Here is a 12,952-nt window from a genome sequence, read left to right as displayed (position 1 = left end):
CATTAGCCGTTAGGGGACACAGATTGAAGCCAGGACGATGGGTCACTGCATTCGTGACAGGACAGCTCAAAGCCAGGACCAGAGGGATGTCCTTAATCTGATGAAGAGAGTCTGCTGCCAGTGGGAGTGCGTCAGGCACCTTCGTTCTCCGCTGCAGCAAACTGGAAGACAGGTAAACGGTCAGCACGGACAGGGGACGTGGGCGTGTTGTGGAAAATCCAGACCCACAGGGCAGCCGCTAGAATTACTGAGCAAGTGTGACAGGTTGGACGCAGTCAGCACACTCGACCCAGGTGTGTTCTGCAAAAACAGCAGCAAAGAAAAATGGCCCCACATTTTTACACTTATACTAACATCAAAGGAAAACATGAAATACTTAGGGAAAAACAGCAGTTGGTCAGAATCTGCATATTGGCAGTGACAAAACGTTACTGAAAGAGTGAACTCCTGGGTGGGAAGACCGCTGTCTAAGGAGCCAGTTGTCCCCAGAGTGATTTATAGACTCGTCACGTCCCCAGTCAGCGAGAGGTAAGGGAGGCTCTCGACCTGGAGGAGCCCCAGCGAAGCCAGACTGCAGGGTCTGTTCTAGCCCAGAGTGTCTGGAGATTCACAAGCGAGCACGCTGTTTACAGTTGGAGGGGCTGGTTGGTGCTACCTTTTGGGGCGATGGGTGTGACAGTTTGGGCCAGAGGGACTTCTGCGATGCTGGTGACATCTGCTTTCTGGCTCGGGTTGGTTGCTTGATCTGTGAAAATTCAGGCGGTCCACATGGGGCCTGTGCTTTTGAGGGATGGTATACTTCATTTAAAATTTACTTTAAAATAGACAGGTATAGCAGAGATGAGCAGAAATCACCTCCATTACAGGCAAATGTACTTAGAGAGTTGCACCCCGGCACTCAGGAAACGTACAGCATCTGTGCCAGTTCACCTGAGCTTGGCAGCCGTGGTGGGAGGCACTGAACCGGGGCTGTGGCGTCACCCAACTCACAGGGCTGCAGTGCTCTTGAGGCTGGGGCAGTTTGCAGAGGAGAACTGAGCTGGCGAAAGTAGGGCATTTCAGGCCACAGCCATCCAGTGCTGGACAGGGGATCTGTGCTGACCAGCACGTGGCCACTCGTGGCCCCTGACCCTTGAAGTGAGGCTGATGCATCTGAGAAGCAGAGTGTTTCGTTTTACTTCACTGAGATTCAAACATCACACGGGGCCCCTGGCTGCTGGCGTGGACTGTGCAGTTCTGGATGGACAGAACCACAGTGCCTGGGTGCAGTGGGCAGGGGCTTGGCCCCCAGGACATGGGGAGAGGAGAGAAGGTGCTGCAGATGGGGTCGAGGGCGTTAGCTCTGGGGGATCCCAGTTCATGATCAGTTCCTTAAAATGATGATCCCATTTCTTTTCTTTAAATAAGTGTGGCAAAACCTGACTTAAAAAGGGATAAAACATCAGCCCCTTTTTCTGATTTATTTCAACTTGATAAACGATTGGACATAATGATGTTTGAAATTGCTGCTGTTTACTCTGAGCAGCACAGACATGTCCGACACTGACAAGAGTGAGCTGAGCTTACCTTGTTAGCGCCACGTGGACACCCGTGGTGCCAGCTCTCTTGTGTGGTCAGCACAGGCCTGGAATTCCAGAAACACAGGTGGCAGAGGGCGACGGTGCCTGCACCTTCCCTCCCGACCAGGAGCCCCTCTGCGTCCAAGGCCAGGAGGGATGTTAGACAGCAAAAACAACGGTTTTGTGTGGGAGTGACCTTCGTAACTTGTGAGAAGTATCAGCCCATCAACCCTATGAGATAATAAGCCATTTTATTTTTGAACTATAGACATGCAGGTAAAATGATATTTCTAATAATTAATGCTCACAATTAGAACTGAGTGTGATTTTAAAACATACAGTGACTCGGTCGTATCTAAAATGGCCCTGTCTTGGCTTCTCTTCGTTTGCCTTTGCTGTTAAAAGAAGTTTCTCAGAGGACGGCTGGCCCAAGGCTGCAGCCCCGTCACCTTCCTGGTGGGTCAGGTCAGGTCGTTGGCCTTTGCAGCTCTGAGGGCGTCTGTACAGAGCAGGCCCCACCTCGAGGGCAGTTGTGCCCCGTGTCCATCCGGCGCCCCATGCGCACAACACCGCCTCACACCTTCTGTGTCTGATCTCCACAGCTGGACCACGTTGACCCCAGGGCTGTGCAGCTGGGCTCCCTGCTGGTCCGTGGCCTCACCACCCTGGTGCTGGTCAACAGCGCCTGCGGCTTCCCCTGGACAGCAGCCGACTTCATGCCCTGGAACCTGTTTGATGGGAAGCTTTTTCATCAGAAGTACCTCCAGTCTGAGAAAGGGCATGCTGTGGCGGTTCTCGTAGAACAAAACGTGAGTTCACGGCTTTCTCCCATTGAGAAGTAACTGGTAGGTTTGAAGTCAATTGCTCAGATGCGTCATGAAATCTCAAGAGTCCCTGGCGGGAGGTCAGTAGGGCCCGCAGTGCTGTCTGTCTCCCCGGTGACTTTCCTTCAGGAACAAACAGCAGAATCCCCTCTGAGGGGCCGCACATCCCAGGCTCTGAGGTTGACACAGAAAACAGTCAGACTCCGGCAGCCTTCCCAGTTGTGGGGTGTGCTCTCCTGGGAAGCCAGAAACATGCCACCGTTGCCTTGGGCCTCAGGGTCCACGTGGCCGAAGCTTCTGCTGAAACTTGTGCTGAGGGGTGAAGGCATCCCACCCCTTCTAACACGTTTTTCGTTTTCAAGTGCTTTTGCTGCTTTTACCCTTTTTGAATTAAGAGTGAACACTACCTGCAGAGGTGCCTCTGCAGACGTCAGACTAATCCGATAGGAGTGGTGGTGATTTATTATGTGAAAATACTCCCTGAAGGCTTACACTTTAGTTAGGGTCATTGGCTGCTGCTCTGGCGTTGTAAGTACAGTTGCTACATGACTCCTGGAAGATTTCCAAGTCAAGCTACGGCCAAGCTCATTTGGAATGTGTGTTAATACCCACAGGACCCTGTGTCAGTGAGGCTGGCTGGTCTGTGAGGGTGCAGCATCCATGCCGTCACGTCAGATAGAACACATCTGCCGTGTGTTGCTGGTGCTGCACACGCACACGCGCACACACACACACACACACACACACACACACACACACACACACACAGTCCCAGGTGCCACAGGAATCTGAGTATTCAGAATTTAGCAGCAGCCACAGTCATAGTGAGGAAACGGTCCTGCAGGTGTGGCTTGTTACCGTAGAACTGAGGAAGGTCACGGCAGGCCACAGCCTGTCCATCACCAGTCACGACCACCCACCGTGTCTTGACCAAGTACAGGTGATCGCAGGGTCACACTTACTGGTTAGGACAAGGTGGGGCGACAGGGTGGAGTTTTCAGTGGTAAAAACGGAGCTGAGAGGGAGGGTGGGTCTCGTTGTCTGTGACACTGCTGTTTCCGCGTCACGTCTCACAGCTGAGAAGAGCCGAAGTGGTCACGCATCACAGGCAGAGAAGCTTCAGGTAAGGCCATGCGGTGGGGGCGTGGATGTCGTGACAGAGCCCAAAGGCCCCTTTGGAAGTGGCTGTCTCACCTGCAGAGGACAGAGGGGGTGTCAGTGCTCCTGGCCCTCAGCCGGGCACGCAGAAGAGCAACGGTCCTCGAGGACCTCGAGTTAGGCTGGGCCGCGATCACGTGTGTGGCTGCATCTCCCAACTGCCAGCGTGTCTGACACCCTCTGGCCATCTGGTCTGTTCGCAGAGGTCCCGGCTCACCACGTTCCACACCCTGAAGTCGATCGTGTGCAAGGCCTGCGTGAAGGAGGACAGACCGGTCGTCAGCAGGCGGCACTGGCGTGCACACCACTCAGGTGGGCGCCCCCCCATCCCGGCCCCATGCAGCTTCTCGGCAAAGAACGCCAAGAAGAGGCTGAATTGGGAAGAAGAAACAAAATTACGATTTTAGCCTGCTACCCAGCAGTTTAAATTCTGGTCCTGTTAGGAGACAGTTTTCAGAGGGCTCATCTGTTAAGAGTTAAGAACTCTACTCTGGGGGCGTGACCTCTCCAGGAGTCCCGGAGGTGCACACGCCCCTCGTGATGGCCCTTTACTTGACAAAGTTTTGGGTTTATTTGTTCTTACAGTAAAAGTGTACGAGAGAAACTTGGAATATAAAGGAAATAATTAGAAAGGAAACATAAATAACCGTTAATTCTGTGCCCTGCAGGTAGCAGTGACAGATAACACGTTTTGCGTGGACGTCTGTGCGCTTGTCCCGTTGTGATCACGCCCTGCGCCGTGTCTGCGTTCTCCTCGGCTGAGGCCGCGGACCCAGCATAACTGGCCACACGCGGAGCCCCCGGCTCTGCCGCTCTGCCGCTCTGCGCTTGCCTCGTGGCCCGGCCTCAGGCTCCGGCTCTCCTCTTCACACGTGATGCGTCTCTGTGCGTTGTTTCCTTAGAATTGAGCCTCCTCATTTACAGAATTGCGGATCGAAACCTAATTGGATTTTAGATAAATGTTGCAACTTGTTTTCTAAGAACAGGTGGTCACTTCATACCTTCACCAGCAGGATTTAGTTTCTGTGTCATGCCATCCTTGACAGTGTTTAAGTTTGTTTTTAAACTGCTTTGATGGATGAAACAGCATTTGGGTGCTCTTTGGTTTTCAGTTGGACATCTTGTTGAACAGCTTATTTTGTTAATAAGTTCATTTTGATTGTTTTTTCGTGTCCTCATTCTTTAGGGTCTATACCTGCAGCTGTAGCAGCCCCACTTTTTAGTTGATAGGATGAGAGAATCACCCCAAGTCCGCACCCCAGGAGCTCTGCTGGGCACCAGCCCCGCGTGGTTCATTCCGAGGAGCTTTATGTCATGAGGTCTGTCAGGCACTGGGGTCATGTGCAGCCCCTGCCAGTCAGTGCCGTGTGTGGGTCTGAGTAGAGAGAGTTCGGCCTCCTCCCTGCTCCTCAGAGCGACAGGCTCCTTCCTGGACCTGGCCCTTTCTCCATCCTCTGCTTCCTTCCACCACCTGGAAACGACAGCATTTGAGACCCCAGAGCAAAAGTCTGTTCCTTACAGGTGAAATGGGTGGTTCCGGAATCTGTTGGTGGCTTGTCAGGCAGGCCATTTGCCCTGTGAGCGCCATGCCCCAGGGTCCCTGTCACTAACGAGGCTGCCAGCAGAGCAGTGGCCAGCCGGCCGGCTGGAAGCAGGCAGACGGCAGCGTGCAGGCTATTTTAAGCTGCAGTGGTAGCTGGGATTTGAATGCCTGAGCCTCTTTCTGCATTTCTCAGCAGGCACTTGGGCTTAAGAGGACTGTGTGTGTGAGTTTTGTGGAAAGCCCTAAGAGAGCCTGCAGTTCCCAGCTGCCGCGCGGCAGTGCGGCGCCGCCGTCCTGCTGCTCCCAGTGGCGACGGGAAGCCGTGTGGCCCTTTCTGATGAAGGGTGCGTGCAGTTGTGTGCAGGCATGTGCAGGCCGGGTTACGGGAAGCTGCTTCAGCAGATGTGACGAGTCAGTGTGCTTGATCTGGGGACTGCCCTTATTTTGTCCTCAGAGCCCCCATTTCCTTGGCAGATACAGCTTGAGGGTCCGTGGTCCCCTCCCCTGGGCCCCACCCCCGGCAGGTTCTCGGTGGCAGTCCTCAGCCTCGAACCCCAGCCCCGTGTCCTGTGGCTGCACCTTCCCCACATCTCTGAGCTGGGCAGGGCTGTGGGGTGTGGCTGGGGTCCATACCTGGCCTCTCCTGTCCACGTGGGTGTGTCCCCAGCACCGAGCCGACCGCTGTGAACTGCAGCAGCTCAGAACAGCTGAGGTCTGAGCCGGTGGGGTGCTGCGCACAGGTGCTGGGGGCACCTCCGAGACTTGGCCACCCACCCCGGGTCTGAGTTCCCTGCGCCTGTGTGGACTCGGAGTCCTGGGGGTGACCAGGCGGCCCTGCAAGCCGGCGCTGAGGGGCAGAGATGTGGGCGCTGTCCTGGCAGGCAGATCATGGAAGTTTGGTTCTCCTGAGGCTTTGAGCACTTGGAGAATTTGGGTTTGCAGTGGTGAGGAAGGAAAGGGCTGAAGCTGCAGCAGGGAAGTGGTGTTTCTGGAAGACAGCTGGTGGTTGGATACAGGGGGTCTGGAGGGAGCAGGAGAAGAGGCTGGGAGGCAGGTAGGGGTGAGACGGTGGAGGCTTGTGAGTCTTCACTTTTTTAGCCGCAGCAGATTGGGGAGCTTTTGCAGATGTCTGAAGTGACATGACCCAAAATATGCTTTTAGGGAAGCGTCTGCAGACAGTACGGGGAGGCCTGGAGCCCCAGCGGCAGCTTGCAGGCCTCGCAGCCCAGGTGACGGTGAGGGAGCCACTGGGGGTCCCAGCCGCGCTGCCCCCGCTCCCGGAACTCGTCCCAGGCACGTTAAGCAGCCCCCCTCCCACAGCCAGCAGAGTGTGCGCTGAGGGCAGGGGCCATGGGGCCGGATCGTGGGCAGCTGCTTCCCGTGGCTGCAGAGCGCTGGTTCCCCCCTGCGGCCTGGTGGCCTTGGCTGTCATTCTTTATGGAGCAGCATGAAATACCAGGATGTTTTTTAAAATCACATTTAGATACGTACGTAGACTTGCTTGTGCTGAACTTTAATAGAGACAAACAGAAGATATCAGGGTTTAGGAGTTTCGGAGAGGAGATTTAGGTTGAGACAGTTCTGTGTTCAGTTCAAGGACAGCGTGGCCAGGCTGGCCGGGTCCCAGAGCCCCGGATGCTGGTGTCCTGACCTCCAGCTGTGTGTGCCCCACACCCAGGCCGCCGTTCGCCTGGGAGGCAGAGACAGCTGCTTGTCCCACTGCGGGGGATGTGACAGAGTGCCTGCCCATCACCAGCACCCTCTCCTGACCCAACCTGGCCCTGGCGTGGTGACCCAGGAATCTGCGTTTTTCACGGGCTTTTCTTGTGATTTTTAAGGACACCAGAAGTTTGATAGCTGCCGGGCCAGGACCGCATTGCTCCACTCTCAGACGTAACGCGGGGTTAGGCATCTAATGTGCACATCACATGTCCCCACAGGGCGGTGGGGACGGCAGGGCTCCAGCTCCCACAGGACGAGCTCCGGGCACAGCCGGTCTGGCCAAGGACAGCACTGGAGAGACCAGGGGCCAGGTAAGAGGTCAGCAGGGTGGCACCGCCCACGGTGGGGGGTGGGGTGGGAGGGTGGTTGAGTGCTACACTTTGCTGGAGACTGACTGCTCTGTGTCTGTTTTGGAAACAGGTTGTGTGTTTACATGTAAACGAACAGATAAATGCACTGGTACAGGTCACTGCTCTGCCTGCTTGGTGCTAGTCCACCTCTGCTCCTTGCGCTCGGTTCGTTCCTCTCAGTCTGTTCATCTATCCAAGACCCAGTTTCTTACAATTTTCTCAAAGGAATACTTGTAGAGGCTGCCTACACATGCGTCGTCCCAGTAAAGTGGTGTCCCACCAGCGGGAGCATTGTCATAGTTTCTGTGACTTGGCTCACATACCTAAGAGCCTTGCAGTGTGATCTGGGAAATCAGATGAATCCTTTACTTCTTACATGTGTAATGCAGATACCTGGTTTTAACACACAAAGCTGAATTTTGTGTGTAGTGATTTACATTTTAAATACACAGGAAAAGTCACATTGGTATTTAAGTTCAAATTTCTCACAGTTCTGAGAGCCAGACTGTATAAGCTTTTATTTTTTTTATTATTTATTTTTTAATTATATTGCTTTTTTTTTTTCCTTTTTTTTTTTAAGGGGGAGGTAATTAAGTTTATTTATTTTTTTAAGGGAGGTAACTGGGGATTGAACCCAGGACCTCGTGCATGCTAAGCATGTGCTCTATCACTGAGCTCTACCCTCCCCTCAGACTGTATAAGCTTTTAAATTACCTAAGATTTATGATTTTATCCTTCCAAAAGCAAACATGCCTTTAATTTAGTTTTTCTTCTACTTTGGCAACCTCTGGAACGCACAGAGATCTCACAGATTGCCCTACGCAGACGCTTTGCTTTAATCGGATGGTGTTTCTGTGAGTGGCACTGCGGCTGCCCTGCGTCAGGTTGCTGCATGGTGCTCGAGTCGGGCTGTGTGGGGACTGCTCGCCTGGTGGGGGTCTGAGTATTTTCTCTTGTTCTTGGTGGGATCTGCACACGTAGCAGATGTCGGGAGGGTGCCGTACGGTTCTGTGAGGCCAAAGTTTATGATGACTGTTCTTGAAATGCTCGTCCCCAGGGCGGGTGGGGGGGAGCTGCCACACTTAGTTCACAGTTGCTTCCAGTGTTCTTTTGAAGCAGCTCTACTCTGCGGGTACCTCCCCTCCCAGATCACACTGTATCTGAAGCTTCCAGATAAAACTAACATTCTGCTCTCTGACTCTCTGGTCCAGAGCACGCCCAGGGCTACTCCCACTCCACTGCCAGCAAAGTCATCTGAGTAGTTACATGTGCAGCGTAGCCCAGAGCAGGAAAAGTGCCTCTTTTCCATTGTTTCAAGTGTATTTGAGATAAATTTAAGTTTAGAAACGACTGCAGCTTATAGGACTAAACCACAGACAGGGCACCCAGAAAATGATAGACTGATGTGGATTCACCACGCGTCAGAGGTGCCCAGCGATGTGCGGTCTCTGCGCGGCCAAGAGCGTGCAGTCTGGGCAGGGGCAGGTGAGGGGTACTGCTGTGCTGGACACTGAGCAACCAGGCTGCGCTGCGCACTGCCCACATCGGGGAGGAGGGCTGCTGCAGCGCCCACCTGTGTAGTTGCAGGTGTTCCCATGAGAAGTGTGTGTTTCCTACACGCATATGCACGTAAAATGTGTTGTTGGGTCGGGACATACGTTTTCAGGTCAGGAAATCCACTTTCTGTTTCCTGCTGTGAATTATGTCATCTTTAGTTGGCCAGAACATTTTTTTGCTGGGTTTTGTCTACTTCTGAACTCGTTTTAGTATTTTTTGGAGATATTGAAGGAGTCCAAGTAGCAAGTTGTCACTATTTCCAGGACAGAGTTAATAGGCAGAATTCTTCGTGTTAGTGAAAAACTAAAAATGCCTCAGAATGAGAGTTGCTGCCAAAACATTGGGAGGATTCCCAGGGCCACCCTGGGCTGGTGAGAGGCGGTGGGGGGAGCCTGCTCCACTTGGGTAGGGGGAACTGGGGTGGAGCCCCTGACCAGCAGGGTGTGAACCTCCACTCACCGGGGGTAGGGGGTGAGGAGGAAGACTTCAAGGCTTCCGGAGCTTTTAAAATGCTGGCCAGCAGCTAAAGTGAGGACATTTAACCTCTCCCTGCAGTTGGTGAGAAATGACGTGTGACATTCCACAGTCAGTAGCTACAAATTTGCCTGTGATTTCTTCAGGTTTCACTTCTCTGGTAATTCTGTCGGAGGCCTGGGCTGTTGTAAAGCTACCTCTGATCATCTGTGATAACAAGGCAGGGCCACCGCTGTGACCTGCCTGTCATCCCCCCCCCCCCCCCCGTCCCAGGGGTGTGAGGGCAGGCCGCATCACCCCTTTGTAGGAGGTGTTGGACCTTCAACGTGAAAAGCCATCACCACCTGTGTTACTTGTGGGACGGCTCTCTCCTGACTCTCTGCCTGTCACTCCCACCCAGCGGGAGGCAGAAAGTGGGCGGCTGCCCTCGGGCTCAGTTCTGGAGAGAGCCACACGCCGTGTTTTCCATCCTTGGCAGAATGTCCCTGGTGGGCCATGTGCACCTGAGGGCCCACTTCCAGACGCCAGTGGCAGGGCTGACCGTTGATATTCAGTGCTGGTGGTCGGGGCTGGAGTCCGAGGAGCGGCTTTGACAGCCCCTTGCACTGGTAGTGCTGCCTGTCTGCTCAGTGAGCACATCGTACTCTGAGGGAAGTCATGAGATAGCCCTGTAATGCCAGGTGGCCACAACCGAAAAGAGGAAGAGTTCTGGCCCCACATACAGCTCAGATGTTGTTCTTTTTTGTTTTTTTTTTTAATGCTTTTCAGAATTTGTTTTTATTACTTTTAATAATTTAATACAGCTGCATTATTACTTATCTACCACCCTCGTAATACTATGTTCTGTTATCTTTTTCTAATTGAATTCAGTTACAGTGTGTCGGTTTCTGGTGTACAGCACAGCGTTCCAGTCACGCATATACACACATGCATTTGTTTTCTTGTTCAGATGTTGTTCTTGCGCACGTGTAGAAGTGTGCCGTTTCCTTCTGTTTGAACTTTATAGAGACTTAGTTTCTGTTTTCATGTCTGTCTGGTACAGGAAGTAGACAGCATGAGCCTGACCAGTGGAGAAGATACTAGTCATCTTCTGGGTGAGTTCACCACTTACATCTTCAGATCGGTTTTATTAAAGATGGTGGTAAAATGTCTGCATTCATATCAAGTGCCAAGCACTAAAAGAATTCAAACGTGAAATGTTCCCAACATTGAGTAAGTTAACAGTTTTCATGAGCTTGCTTCCTCCAGAAAAGGTGCAGAGTCCAGCTTTCACGCCCAGCACCTCCTTCAGGGGGAGTACTCAGAACCTGCCTGTCTTCTCTGAGATTCCAGACCCAGCATCACATGAAAAGGAAAACGCCCTTTTCAGTCGCTTCCCTCGTCACATAAAAAAGCTTTTGTTAGCTTATTTTCAGCAGTTGTGCCTGATTCCATGGCTCCAGACAGTCATTGTGAACACCCTCATACCTGTCTCTTCACCTGTGGACACAGGCATGGTTGGTTTTTGTTAATGAGTTGGAATCTTACTGTACCCTGTTTTTTTAACTTTAACGCTATATTGTGAGGATGTTTCCCAGATCATCTAGTCTTTCAAGACATGGTATCTAATGGCTACATCATGTTCCTAAGATTGTTTTCTAATATCAGATCTAACCAAAAGCAAAGTTGCCAACAGTGTGTCTTCCTGGTCCTCAGAAGTCTATGTGTCGAGAAAGAGATGACGACTTTCTCCTCACCTTCCTGCTGGGAGAGGTAGCTCAGCATGGGACCGTGGCAGTGTGCGGCTCACGGTTCTGTTTCTGCTGTGTCGTCCTTTTCATCCTGTGTTTGCAGGCTCAGCTTAGACTTGGTCACAGCAGTGCGTGCGAAGACCCCAGGCACCTGACAGGACACCCACAGGACGTGTGGAGAGATGGCAGTGGCTGAGTCGGGACGCCCCACGTACTGTGCCACTGACGGACGGGCACTCGCTGCTCTTTGTGTGTGAGCATGGAGGGGCTCTTGCTGTTGAAAAATACTTTAAGTGAATCCAAGTTCAGAGCAACCCCTTTCATAGAAGAATTTGCAGATAACCCAAGAATTGAGTTTTAAGCCCCAAATTGCTCTGAGCTCAACCTCCAGGGTGTTGGTAGTGGAAGAAAATCTAGGTTAAGTTTGGAAGACTGGCCCTCCATTCCCAGCTGCCTCCTTCAGGCCTGGAGAGCTGGTGTGACTAGCAGGTCCCCTGCGGGGCCACACTCCATGACTAAGGATAGCCCAGCACTCAGAAATGCTCACTGGTGTTCACAGGACGAGTCCTTCCAGTTCATGTCCTTAAAAACAGGGTAAGCCCTGAGCGTATGCAGCCCAGTTTGTCTCTCCACATAGTGCGGTACCCTGACTGACAGCTGGTGGCTCCTGGCTTTGTCATGTTTTAAAACCCCATCTAGTATTTACCAAAACAGGGATACAGTCTCCTAATACTTTAATAAACTTGTGGCTCTTACATTTGAAGTATCCTCGCTACTCTCTGCAGCTCCTCCTGAAGGACATTGTGTATCTAGTTACTTTCCACGCAGCCTGTAGGACCTACACCCTTGTTTCCCAGCTTTGGAAATAGATTTTTTTCATTCCACTTATATGAGTGTTTCCTATCTAAATTTTAACATTCTATTCCTGTCATTTTTGCCAGCTTGAGACTACTACTGCTTCTTGAAGTTTCATTTCTTTGCTGTTTATTTGTATAACTTTGAAATAAATTTCTCATGCCTTAAAGACTGAAAGAGTAGACGTCAATGAATATTGTTTTCCCTCTTCATAATATGTAAATTCTAACTTGTCAGTAAAATATTTGTCACCAGTTAGCAAACTTAAGTAAGCCATCGAGTGGTATAATCTGTATTATATGTGAAAAACCAATGCAGTGATTTTTTTGTAATTCTGATGTTCTGTAAATTACCTTTGCAACCAAGTCTTCTGATGAAATTTCCACATATTAGTTTAGAAATGAAAATAAACGGTATGTTTATTACTCATAACTAAATATAATTTCACATTTCTTTCATTGTTTGGAAGACATTTCATCATCCAACATATTGGGATCTTTCTGAAGAAAAAGAATTTTGAATTTTGTCTGATGATTTTTCTGCATCTATTGAGATGACCGTACGATTTTTATTCTTTATTTTGTTAACGTGCTGCATCACACTGACTGATTTCAGGATGTTGAACTGTCCTTGCATCCCTGGAGTAAATCCCAACTGATCATGGTGTGTGATTTTTTTAATGTATTGTTGAATTTGGCTTGCTCATATTTTGTTCAGGATTTTTGCATCTATGTTCGTTAAGGATATTGGCCTGTAATTTTCTTTTTCTTGTGATGTCCTTGTCTGGTTTTGGGACCAGGGTAATGCTGGCCTTGTAAGTGCATTTGGAAGTGTTCCTTTTCCTTCCATGTTTTGGAAGAGTTTGAGAAAGATTGGCACTAATTCTTCTCTAAACGTTTAGTAGAATTCACCCGTGCAAGAGCTTTTGTTGGGAGGTTTTTGATTACTGACTCAATCTCCTTTCTCATTGATTGGTTTGTTCAGATTTTCTGTTTCATCATGATTTAGCCTTGGTAAATTTTAAGTTCCCAGGAATATACCCATTTTACCTGGGTTATCTAATTGTATAATTATTCACTGTAGTCACTTACAACCCCTTTTATTTCTGTAGTATCAGTTATATCTCATTCTTCTCTGTAATTTTTTCTGAGCCATTTCTCTTTTGGTTGGTCTACCTAAA

The 12,952-nt window shown here is 50.7% G+C and overlaps 1 protein-coding gene across 10 annotated transcripts in view; it reads left to right on the top strand.

The window, feature by feature from the left end:
- Positions 1–11,941, top strand: part of FAM120B (family with sequence similarity 120 member B) — a 55,242-nt gene extending 43,301 nt beyond the window's left edge. For 6 of the 10 annotated variants that reach the window (XM_031456762.2, XM_031456760.2, XM_031456761.2 and 3 more), the window contains 5 exons: positions 2,162–2,368; positions 3,745–3,853; positions 7,025–7,117; positions 10,230–10,281; positions 11,021–11,941. In XM_031456762.2, the coding sequence (XP_031312622.1) occupies positions 2,162–2,368; positions 3,745–3,853; positions 7,025–7,117; positions 10,230–10,270 (450 nt within the window). In that variant the 3' untranslated portion in view covers positions 10,271–10,281; positions 11,021–11,941. Of the gene's footprint in view, positions 1–2,161; positions 2,369–3,459; positions 3,507–3,744; positions 3,854–4,209; positions 4,427–6,922; positions 7,118–10,229; positions 10,282–11,020 lie in introns of those variants that run through there. The other 4 variants (XR_010381170.1, XR_010381169.1, XR_004138475.2 and 1 more) reach the window with 4 other exon arrangements.
- Positions 11,942–12,952: the final 1,011 nt, after the last annotated feature.

The sequence above is a fragment of the Camelus dromedarius genome, chromosome 6, assembly GCF_036321535.1.
Source record: "Camelus dromedarius isolate mCamDro1 chromosome 6, mCamDro1.pat, whole genome shotgun sequence".
In the NCBI taxonomy this organism is placed as follows: domain Eukaryota; kingdom Metazoa; phylum Chordata; class Mammalia; order Artiodactyla; family Camelidae; genus Camelus; species Camelus dromedarius.
This window is presented reverse-complemented; position numbering and strand designations above follow the sequence as displayed.